At 44.8% G+C, this 12,211-nt stretch overlaps 1 protein-coding gene across 1 annotated transcript; it reads left to right on the top strand.

Annotated features, from left to right (window-relative positions):
• Positions 1–278: 278 nt before the first annotated feature.
• On the top strand, positions 279–1,388 carry LOC308280138 (lactosylceramide 1,3-N-acetyl-beta-D-glucosaminyltransferase A-like; the record flags this gene model as incomplete). Its single annotated transcript, XM_080720400.1, has 1 exon — positions 279–1,388. The coding sequence occupies one exon, from the start codon at positions 279–281 to the stop codon at positions 1,386–1,388; it is 1,110 nt and encodes a 369-aa protein (XP_080576526.1).
• Positions 1,389–12,211: the final 10,823 nt, after the last annotated feature.

Genomic DNA, 12,211 nt, shown 5'->3' with positions numbered 1-12,211 from the left:
AAAAGGCTATAATTGTCCCAGTTTGCTCCAGTGCCTTCCATCTTCTAACACACACATGTCACCGTGGCCATATTTGGAGTCATATGTTGTCTACTGAAGTCATAGTCTATGAGTGACATCACAGGCTAAGAACATAAAAGTGTGAGTTCACGTCTACTGCTCAGACACAGCTCACGCAAGCCAGAGAAGAACCGAGGTGAGGTATTTTCAGTATGATTTCAGTGCGTGCCATTCCCTTTCTGCAGGACAGCTTGGGAAATTGCGCAGTGCGCCAAGCCATGCAACGCCATGCAGCGGACAGGGCCGTCGTGGCTGACCCCACCCCCCGTCCGTTGCTTAAGCACGTAGCATTTCTCATGGCCACCATTCTGTTGACGTTGCAGATGAGCCACGTCCAGGCTCTTGTCGCGGACGTCCACAAAGTCAAAGAGGCTTTCACCATCACCCGCCAGGAGGCTCTGCGTTTCAGCAACTTTACTTATTTGCTCCAACACCAGGACAAGTGTTCTGGTCAAGACGTACACCTTCTTCTCTTCGTGAAGAGCGCCCCAGAGAATTTGGACAGACGCAACGCCATTCGAGCGACCTGGGGCGACGAGAAGTTCATCCAGCGTTCCAAGGGAGTCGCGGTTAAGGTGTTATTCGCCCTGGGAGCGCCGAGGGGCCCGGGGCGCCAAGCCATGCAAATGCAGGAGGATTTGGAGCGCGAGGACCACCTCCACGGTGACATGATCCAGCAGGACTTCACCGACAATTTCCGTAACCTGACACTCAAGGTGGTTATGCAGTTCCACTGGTCTAACCAGCATTGCGCGCACGCACGCTACTTCATGACTGCCGATGACGACGGTTTGGTCCACACGCCCAATCTATTGGACTACCTACAGGACGCGCCCCAGACCGACCTGTGGGTCGGCCATGTGGCTGACCCACACGACGGGCCCATTCGAGACAGGGAGAGCAAGTACTATTTGTCCCTCGAAACGTACCCATGGTCAACCTTCCTTGACTATACGTACGGGTCGGGGTATGTCGTTTCGATGGACGTCGCAGAGAAGATATACCAAGCAACTCTGACCCTCAATGCTTCCATCCATATCGACGATGTATTCATTGGTATCTGTGCCAACGTCATGGGCGTCAAGCCGCGGGATCACGTCTTCTTTGCAGGGGCGGCCAAGGCGGCCGACCACCCATGCATTTACAAGCAGATGCTGACCTCACATGGTCATCCCGCCCGGGACATGTACGAGTTCTGGAAGAAGGCAACGGATCCACAGGAAAAGCAGAAGGCATCCGAGACAAACTGCATGTTGACGAAACTCCTCCTCCTGTGTAAACCCTACCATGACCCTTACTCTTATCCTTGTGATGCCGCCTTTGTGTAGAGCAGGGGTCTTTAACAGATTTTGACCCAGGGACCATCCTTATAGGGGTGTCTTCTAAAAATCGACGAATCGACGCGTCGTTTTAAGCCCCGGGAATCGACGCCAATTGTTTGAGTCGAAGCGAAAATATATATTTTTTTATATCACCAGTTATAGCCTACTACTGCCAGTATAGTCCGGGAAAAAAACGGTGATTTTTGGCTGAACGTGGTTTCGTCGGTAAAAGTTTTTTTCTCAACTGATTCTTGTAGCTTGGGGTCACCTCTTAAGGATTCAAGAGGATGACCAGTGATATCCATTGAGCATTTTTTATTATTAACCCCTTAATGCCTGAAACATGGGCTCCCATTGACTTTCTATACAGGAGGGAAATACCCAGAAAAAGATTATTTTTCGGGGTATTTAAGGAGGATCTGAGGGGTCTAACTAGGGGTTTGTCATGATGCTGAATCCATTGCAGGCATTTGTTTTGCACAAAAAACATTCCGTGGGCTAGAAATAGCCTCAGAAAACAATACACGTATGGGTGCGTATTCATGTTAGTCGGAGGCCTTAGGGTTTTTTTTCTCGTGCTAATCAGTCTAAAAGTGCTAGATTTTGCACAGATGTAGCTCAGGGCTTGCTCTAATGATTTAGCTAGGGCGCCCGAGTCTGCGACATTCGGGGTCGCCACAGCGGCCAAATCAAGTTGGGCTCCCATCGACTTTAGTGATGAAAAGTGATGAGTCATCACTTTTCAGAGTTTTGTGGGTGTTGTGGTGACCCCGAAGGTCGCCGACTCGGGCGCCCTAGCTAAATGATTAGAGCATGCCCTGAGCTACATCTGTGTAAAATTTTGCACTTTTAGACTGATTAGCACGAGAAAAAAAACCCTAAGGCCTCCGACTAACATGAATACGCACCCATACGTGTATTGTTTTCTGAGGCTATTTCTAGCCCATGGAATGTTTTTTGTGCAAAACAAATGCCTGCAATGGATTCAGCATCATGACAAACCCCTAGTTAGACCCCTCAGATCCTCCTTAAATACCCCGAAAAATAATCTTTTTCTGGGTATTTTCCTCCTGTATAGAAAGTCAATGGGAGCCCATGTTTCAGGCATTAAGGGGTTAATAATAAAAAATGCTCAATGGATATCACTGGTCATCCTCTTGAATCCTTAAGAGGTGACCCCAAGCTACAAGAATCAGTTGAGAAAAAAACTTTTACAGGCGAATCCACGTTCACCCCCATTTTTCCCGGACTAGTACTGCGGTGCACTGCTGGACTGGTGTGGTGTCATGTACTTCCAATGAGAAGCAGCGCACCAGCGTCGGGTTGAAAGTGAGACGGAACGGCCAGAACGGTTCAGAACCGCCGCTTCGTTAAAACATTCAGAGCCGGGACAGTGTTCCGTTAAGAGGAGGAAGCACGCTGTAAAAATCCCATATTAAATAACCTGCCACAGCACAAACGCGCGTCCACGAAGTAGTAAACAATCTTCTGAAGTCAAATTAACATACACAAGTGTAGGCTACAAGTTACATTTTCTAATTAAAGTGCTTCTGAATTGTTCCAGTGTTGTAATCCATGATGAATGATTGTGTTTCGCTGTGTTTGCGTCCATGACATGTCCACACTCCTGGCTCAAGCGGGAGCTGTGCCTCCACCTTTTTATGATCAGTTTCTGAAAGGAATCCGTTCTCGACACTGACTCATTACTCTGTCAGTGCTCTGTGTCCCGCGACTGCGGACTGGATCCCATCGTTCATTTAAAAGAGCCGTTCAAGAGAGCGGAATCGTTCGCGAATGTCTCATTTCTACTGCACGCTGCAGACAGTGCAGAGAGACGGGGCAGAGTTGAAACAGCGGAGATGTTTTATTTGTTTCAACGGTGTGTTATAACTCTATGATTGTACACTGCAGATAACATTTGTGCTCGCGCACCGATATCACCGAAAACACTGTGTATTCAATTCATCTCTTAATGTATTATTCTATTATGTTGACGTGGTTTAAAGCAACACTTTTTTTTTCTTTTTTTTTTTTACACAAAGTAGACTATAAAACGATTCGTCGACGCGTCGGATTAACCCCCGCGACTCGAATCGACTTCATAAATCCTGTGTCGAAGACAGCCCTACATCCTTAGCCTCGTAAACCAGACCAGAAGACAGGGGGAGTCTATAGTTTACTAGGCTACACCATCCTGGACCACCACTACATTAGTGGTCTTTTCCATGGGGCCACATGAACAACAGAAAATATTGTGGAGGGCCGGGCGAAAAGGCAGTGCTCCCTGCAAGATGTGCTCCCCGCAAACTAAACACGCGGCTTGACCTCCGACTTCAGTAAATAAATACTTAGCAGTCCATGTTTTTGAGCGGTGCAAACTGCTCCTATAAGTGGCTGTGCGTGTGTCCGTAGCCTTTTTCCTCAGCGTTTTGCCATAGTAAAGTGTGTGTGCGTAGTAGCATCATGTTTGTCTAGTGATGTCATATGTCATATGTCTGTAGCCTTTTTCCTCAGCGTTTTGCCACCGCAAAGTCTGAAGATGTTATGCAAGCACGACCACCGCTCACTTCACATTGGGTGTGTTTTTGATTGTGTTACCAGCTCTTATGCCTTAACTTAAAGGCCTGTCGTGTCCATACTGTCTCCGAACACTAAACTTTTTGTCGTTCAACTACAAAATGACGTCACTCGCATCTTCTGAAAAATATCAACCCGAATTAGAGTTCAGAAAGTTGCACGTCAAAACGTTGGAACTCTCCAGTGAAAGCTTAGGTGGTCGGAGACAGTATGGACAGGCCTTTAAGTCAGGGGTCTTCAACAGGGGGTCCGGGACCCCTAGGTGGTCCTCAGAGTCACTACAGGGGGTCCTCCAAATGTTTGTGTGGTAGAAACTTTTTTCTCCTTTTTTCTGTTAACCACTTGAACCCTAATGTCCATTTTCTGAGAACCTTAGCCAAAAATAGCAGATCTACAAGCTCACAACGCCTCGCGTTGCGAGGCGTTGTGAGCTTGTAGATCGTCTATTTTCGGCAAAGATGTTTGAGGTAGAGGGGAAAAAAGAGCAGACCAAGTACAGAGTGAAAGGTCAAGTTTATTAAATATTGACAGTTCAAGTGGTTAAATATCTGAAAACACAAATTGACAAGAATCCAAAATACACTGATGAGTGTGCTCATCAGTGTATTTTGGATTCACACTGATGAATCCAAAATCAGATGAAGCAGGGTCCCTGCTTCATCTCTCTCTCAGCTAAGGGGTCCTTAGCCTGAAAATGTTGAAACGATCAAAATAGAGCCCTTGGTGTTTTTCTGGACTGGACGAGGGCGGCGTACCCACAGCCTATATTGGTGAGCTGGGTTAGGCTGGATATATTACCCTGTGGGACCAATCAAATGATCGCTTTTCATTACCTTTAAAAGTGCACTTAAGAAACGCCGCCTCGGAAACGTAGTTTCTCCCACGATCAAACTGATGACCTTGTGAAAGGGCTGCAGCGTCATCAACAACAAATCTACAACACCTGAAACCGTCCGGCAAGAGCATAATATAAAATTATAGTAGGAGGAAATAACATGCAGTTAGCCTATAAAAAGCGTTTCTTAGTTACACCCAGTTCATAACCACAATTATAATGGATGAATAAACTATGAAAATGGATGTCCACAAAATGACAGCTATGTGGACTAGTCTGCCATAATGTCCTCACGGATGCAAAGCTGACCCTAGGCAGACGTCTGCCCTTGGTGGTTGGTGCAGCAGTCGTTTTCTATCTGTGTGTACCTACCTGTCCATGTTTAACTTGGGTACATTGGACCAGGGGCGTCAATTGGGTATGGAAGGGGTATGCAGCTATAGTGATAAAAGTCACTTTTAAATATAAATCCATGAATCTCTCTTTGTCTATCTGCGCTGGTTATTATGTTGTTAAATTACAGTAAAATAACTACAAATGCAACATTTAACATAACTAGCCCTTACCCTATGAGGGATGGAAAGTAACTTTAACTGGTGCTTGCATGATAATATGTAGGAGCATCAATGTAAGAAATACCCGTTTCGTTTAATGGCTACCCCCCCCCCCCCCCCCAGCCCGCCCTCCCACCCGCCCACCCGCCTGCGCACACACCCGCCTGCCTGCACACACACACACACACACACACACACACACACACACACACACACACAGAGAGAGCTGGTTAAACATGTTGCCTCATTCTAGATGCAGAATAGATGCGCCTCATGCTAGATGCAGAATAGATAGTAGATACACCATAAAAATGCTAATATACAGCATACGATTTGTGAAAGTGACAAACGGCCTTCACAGTTATGTCAGGTGTGTTCATATGCTGATGGTGATGCGATTTCAGATCAATTGCTCCAGCCACCGAGGAGAAACGCTGTTTCAGACAGACACTCAGACAGACATTCGCAAAATTATAGTATATATGGTCACTTTAACAAGGTATTATACGGTAATTATATTCTCCACACTTGTATTCTCCCCAGCTTGACAGAATGGTATATTACCAGGTTCCGCAGGTCAGCTGCACAGGTGCAATGCATTATTGTTAATTGTGGCACCTTTACTAACATGCTAAGTTTAGCTGCACTTGAAAAACCATTCCAGGCTGCCATATCCAGCCCAAGAAACCGTAGAAACCCGTGTAAAAAACTGGCAAAAGTTGTTTTTCTTTCAGCTGCGAGGCGTTGTGAGCATGTAGATCTGCTATTTTCACAATAGAACCGTGTTATCCAAAATGTAATGCCTCTTTGCTGAACTGACACCACTGCATTGGACTATGAAAAGGCAAAAGCCTGCTAACGGTACACTGGACAATCCGTACATGACCGCTCTTTGTTTTAAACACTACTGCAGTGTACAAATTGTAAGCACCTTAACTCTCCTACTGCCAGATTATTTATTTATTTATTGGGTCTGGTGCCATCAAAAAGCGGCTTACCTTTGCGACGATATAGCAGATAGACAGACATTTATTTTTGTATTTATTTTTTATTTTTTTATTGTGCAATAGTGCACTTTGGTCTGCCAGGCAGCAGAGGGCGGCGTCATGCGAGAATGAATGTGAATTTGCCTGTTATGTGTTGAAGAAGAAGAAGACCAGTCACTGGCCACAGAGCCTTACAGCCAGAGGAAATCAACAAGGAAGTGAATTGTTCTCCGTTGATCTAACGCATAATGGATTTTTTACACCATCACCGCGACCCCTCATCAGCTTACAGTCATCAGACGAACGAACCGAACGAGCGCCGTATTGGCATCGAGGTTCTGTAAAAAATGGGGCGAACGTTAACGTTCAAAGCGTGGAGAGAGTTAAGAAACTGTTGAATGATGTGTGGCGATGAGACAAACAGAACCTGCCAGCTGCCGGTGTGTGTGTAGTGTCCTCCGTGACACACAGCAGTTTTGGTACATTTGGTTTCATTTGTACACTTAGTTAAAGGTGTATTCAGTGATAATGAAATTGGCCGGGGGTCATCTTGTCCCTTACTGGCCTTACAGCATGGAAATGTTTAGTTTTTTTTTTAGATCTTTTACACCATTATAATGTTCTCGTTTAGACCTAATCACTGAATATCGCTAGGCCTACGTTTCCAGCTTCAAGATGTGTATGATACTGATTTACTACGAGACTGTGGCATTTTATGAGTTCAGTAGTTTACAATCAAGGCATTTAGCAGACGTTCTTAATTCAGAGCGACTGTGGTTCTCAAAACTTATTTTGACCATCATAACATGACTACAGCCATACTCTACCCTGATTGGTCGAGGACTGGCTGGCCACCTCGGAAAACCAAATCTAGCTATGCTCGTAACACGGGCCATGGTGGAAGTCCTTATATGGTCAGCACACATTCTAGTGAGGAGAATGGATGGAAAATGTACTAATTATATTTTTATTTGAATGAAATACAATCACTGAATATACCTTTAAATGAACACTGCAGATTTTACAGTGTAGATTTGGGGTCCCAGAGATGGCAAACTGTATCAAACTAAGAGTCCTTGAATTTAAAAAAGGATGACAATCACTGCCGCCTCTTCTCCCGCAATACAGATCACATGCAGGCGGGGGAAAGTCTTTGAAAACTCAATTGACCTGTTCACAGTGCATCTCCAAGAATCTACCTGAACTAAAATAGGGCCCCTTCTGTCAAAGCACCAACGTTCCAACCAAACACACAATATACAATCCCTCTCGTCTTACTTAATGAGCATATGAGGAGATTAATGAGGTGCATTGTGTTGGTTTGAAAACTCATTAGCTACAGTAAAGCCTATCGATTGCCATTGACGATCCAAATAGCCATCAGCTTTAATTGGACATGCGGTGAATTGAAACATTGTCGGCAACTCGCGTATACGTGGACACATCCGATGAGATGTCATCGGGGAAGTCATAATCAGTCATGTGATTTATTTCCATGACCTTAAATATAGGAATTGATTCAGCCCTGTGCGGACGGATTATAGATCATGAACAGGCCTCTGTGCGAGTGAGGGGTCCATGGCCTGCCTCTTGTGTAGAAGCTCTTACTACCGTATTAATGTGATTCAACCATATTTTATTATTCCTTTACTGATTGGAAAATCAACATCTGGCTCCACGGCACTCGGGTGGCACAGTGTTTAAGTCAGGGTTCCCACGGTGAAATTCCTGGAAATATTTTGAAATTATAAAAATATTTTTCCCAGTACTGGAAAAGTTTTGGAATTGATCAAGGGTCCTGGAAGGTCCTGGAAAAAATAGCTATGCATTGTCTTTGGTTATTGATTTTGTTAATACCTCTGAAATGACAAATTAAACATTGGCCAAATTGTCAAATATTAGAGGCAGAAATTGTGAAAATAGCCGATCTACATGCTCAGCATGTAGATCGGCTATTTTCACAATAAAACCGTGTTATACAAAATTCCTCTACTCTTAGTGCTCGTCAGGGTGCCCGGGTCCCCAGTTCAAATACTGTATGATTATTTCGTGGGTCACGGCCAGAAAAGTTTGAGAACCACTGCCATACACTACCTGTCTTTGGGCATTGCGCATAGGAGTAAACGACTCGTTATTGAGCTGAATTATTGTTATATAGTCCTGGAAATCGGGTTAAATATTCTGGGAACGTTTTGGAAATTAATTGTTAAAAATGTGTAGGAACCCTGTAAAGTAGCTTCCCACCACTGCGGAGTCTGTGGGTTCGGATCCACACCGTGGTGCATCCGGCTTTATCAAGGGTCTATTCCAGGGGTCTTCAACGTTTTCAGGCCAAGGACCCCTTAGCTGACAGGGAGATGAAGCAGGGACCCCCACTACATATTGCATAAAATTGTGTTCAGATTTTCATCGATTTCATCGATAGATTCATAGACGTGTTCTGTTTGACAAGCGCTGTCATCAGTCTATGTTGGATTTGTGTGGTTAAATGTTTTTATTTTTTCAGACATTTAACCACTTTAATCGTCGATACTTAGTCAATTTGACCTTTCACTCCAAACCTAAGTATTTGCCAAAAATAGCCGATCTACAAGCTCTCAGCGCCTTGCACTGCGAGGCGTTGAGAGAGCTTGTAGATCAGCTATTTTTTTTTGGCTAAAGTTCTCCTCAGAATAGGGATGCAAGGGTTCAAGTTGTTCATTTAAAAGAATTATCCTATTACACTAAGATTTGGAGGACCCCCTGTTGTAAATCTGAGGACCCCCTAGGGGTCCCGGACCCCCTGTTGAAGACCCTTTGTCTATTCAAACACAATTGGTGTGTTCGGGGGACTGAAGGTGGGAGGGTGATATTTGTCACTTTGGAACGCTTGTCAGATTCTAAAAGAAAATCACACCTAGTGTGAAGTGAGCGGTGCTATTTATGAGTTAATTTCATCAAGTGTCCCGCTGGCCAATCACAGAGTCCTGTGAAGCTTGGCCAATGAATGAGACCCAGGGCGTACAACAAACTTTGAGCCGTTTGTGCCAAGATGTAGGCCAGGGTTCCCCAATAGATCTTCTTTCGCAAAGTAAAGCTCTGCTTCATCAAACAAGGCTGTCGCACAAAAGTAGTGAAAACAGCAGATCTACAAGCACACAACGCCTCGCGGTGCTTGTAGATCGGCTGTTTTCACTAGTTTAAATCATTTTTAAAATGATAAATGCAAAACGAAAGGTTTTGGACAAGATTTTCACCCGACAACGACGATATCTGAACTGTCACTGGAGTAGCGGGAACGCCACCGTCGCCCCCTGCAATGTTGTGGCCCTCGGCTTGGTACCCTAGACATAATTTGGCCCTTGGGGGAAACTAATTGTGGAACCCTGATGTAGGCCATATCTAGGCCAGACTTAGGCCATGCTTCACAATTTCTGAGGGGCCTGGAGATCTTCTGGGGAACCTGGACAAAGCCAGATGTTGGAGCTTAGCTCCTTCCAGGAGCACCGCTCATAAACCCTTGATTGGAATATTCCACTTGGATTCAGAGGGAACGGCACTATTGTTGTAGGAGTTCTCTTATTCTGACCAGAGCAGAGGGAATGGATGCAAGTATCTTCAATAACCCAGATACAATGCATATATCATAGTGTACGTGTCATTTGCACACGTGCATGCACACACACACACACGCACACGCACACGCACACGCGCACGCGCACACACACACACACACACACACACACACACACACACACACACACACACACACACTGGCCTTTTAGTTCATATACATGTACGCAGAGGGAGTCATACGGTATACTGTATACAAACAGCGTAAACACATTTCAACAATTCCTATTGTCTCTCTCCCCCTCTCTATACCTCCAACCTTCTCTCTCTCTCTCTCTCTCTCTCTCTCTCTCTGCCTCCCTTTCCCCCTTTCCCCCACAGTCTCCCTTTCTCCCTCAGCGTCACACACACAAACACACACACACACACTGCCCGCGCGGTATAGCAGGCAGGCGGGCCCCGGGCCTACCAATGCTGTTTCGGCGGCAGGGATTTGGCCCGGGCTCTAATCAATCACTGACAGATTACCTCCAAAGCCACTTCCACGGCCATTAAAGCAGGACAAATGCAGAATTGCAACTGAACAACTTGGAGTTTTTAAGCCAACACCGGGACTTCCCGGTTATTTGTCAAAGTCACTGGCGCTGAGCCGCATGAGTGGCCGCGCGGATGTGTGCGGGGGCTCGCGCGGCCGACAGAGGCATGCCGGGTTAGCCGTGCACAGTGTCTGTGTGTGTGTGTGTGTGTGTGTGTGTGTGTGCGTGTGCGTGCGTGTACGCGTGCGTGTAGCCTACAAGTGAGAGAGAAAAAGAGAGAGAGGGGCAGCAGGACATGCAAAGAAGCATTATTGTGTGTGTGTGTGTGTGTGTGCGTGCGTGCGTGTGCCTGTGTGTGTGAGAGCGAGAGAGGGAGAGAGGGAGAGAGCAAGAGAAAGGAGGGAGCGATATGTATTGTTAGGCAGTATGCCTCGGTGTGCGTGAGCGAGTGCACGTGCCTTTCTTCTAACATGCAGGCGCGCACGTGTGTGCTGTGTGTGTGTGCGGCGCACAGGTCTATGCAGCACACACGCTGTGCACAGCCCTGCGGAGCTGGCGGTAAATCACATTGCCTTTATTGCCAAATTTAGCTGCTTATGCGCAATAGTATCCTGTTAAAGTCTACACCTTGTCCCATCTGGGTGTTAGGCTGAGCTCATAAAGAGAGATATCAACGTATAAACACGGTATAGCTGAGACATAACAAGACCTTGTGAAATCTGACTCTATTAACCATTATTATTCATTCGATTTTTTGGCATTATTATTGTTATTTTCAGGGTTAGATTCATTCATTTCTTTTTGGGGGGTGATATCCCCCCATACCTGCTTGCCTGAATTTAATTCAGTTCCTTTTGAGAGACAATGTAGACTGATATGTTTGATAGTTATGTTGGATAATATGACAATTTAACAACTTAATTGAAGATGCACGGTATGTTAACCACGTTAACCCTGTCATCCCAACATTTTCGAAATGTGTCAAAATGTTTCTAATTTAAAAAACGAGCTTTTTCTCTATCTGCTATTTTCTCTGTTTGCCATACGAAGAAGTATATATGGCTTAAGTGGTAATAACAATTCCTTTTTTGTTTTGACAAACCCTGGTTACTATTATATCAGAACAAATTTACTTTAACATAATGTACATGTATATCTTGCTCTTATGGTCTTTCATTTTCACTCTCCGGCTCTTGTCTTTGTCTGCTTTGAGATGTACTCTCCATTGTACCAAATCACCAGGGGCTTTGTATATACAAGTGTAGAATACATTTCTGTCATAAATGTACTGTGCAGCATTAAGAATCACGGCAGTTTCTCCTATAAGCATTTCCACTTCGTCCAAATTGCATTTGACACTTTATTTTAATGTCTGCGTACACTGCAGGTTAAGCGTTGATAATTATTTGCAAGTGATGGATAAAGATACACAATGTGCCTTGAAGACGAGACATAAAAGCACTCAGACTATTTTTCCTCTCGCGTTGCGTCTTATAGACGCAGAGCTGATTTGGAGGCTTGATCAACGTGACACAAATTTTCCTCTTTAAGCAAAATGTTTCTGTTTGATTCTGAGGCGTTGATCATTAAGAACGTCTTTGTTGCGGTTGTCATTGTTGTTGTTGCTGTTTTTTTCCGGGGAGCAAAATTACCTAAAAAAACTACCTCCGATCAAAAGAAAAAAACACTTAGTACTACATTATTTTTTGTATTTGTTTGGTTTCATTGCATCAATAAATAATACATAAAACAATAAGAGCCTCCCTTTTTTTGTTGCCGTTCCTGATAA

Source organism: Nannobrachium achirus (assembly GCF_963921795.1).
Source record: "Nannobrachium achirus genome assembly, chromosome: 24".
Taxonomy (NCBI): Eukaryota; Metazoa; Chordata; class Actinopteri; order Myctophiformes; family Myctophidae; genus Nannobrachium; species Nannobrachium achirus.
This window is presented reverse-complemented; position numbering and strand designations above follow the sequence as displayed.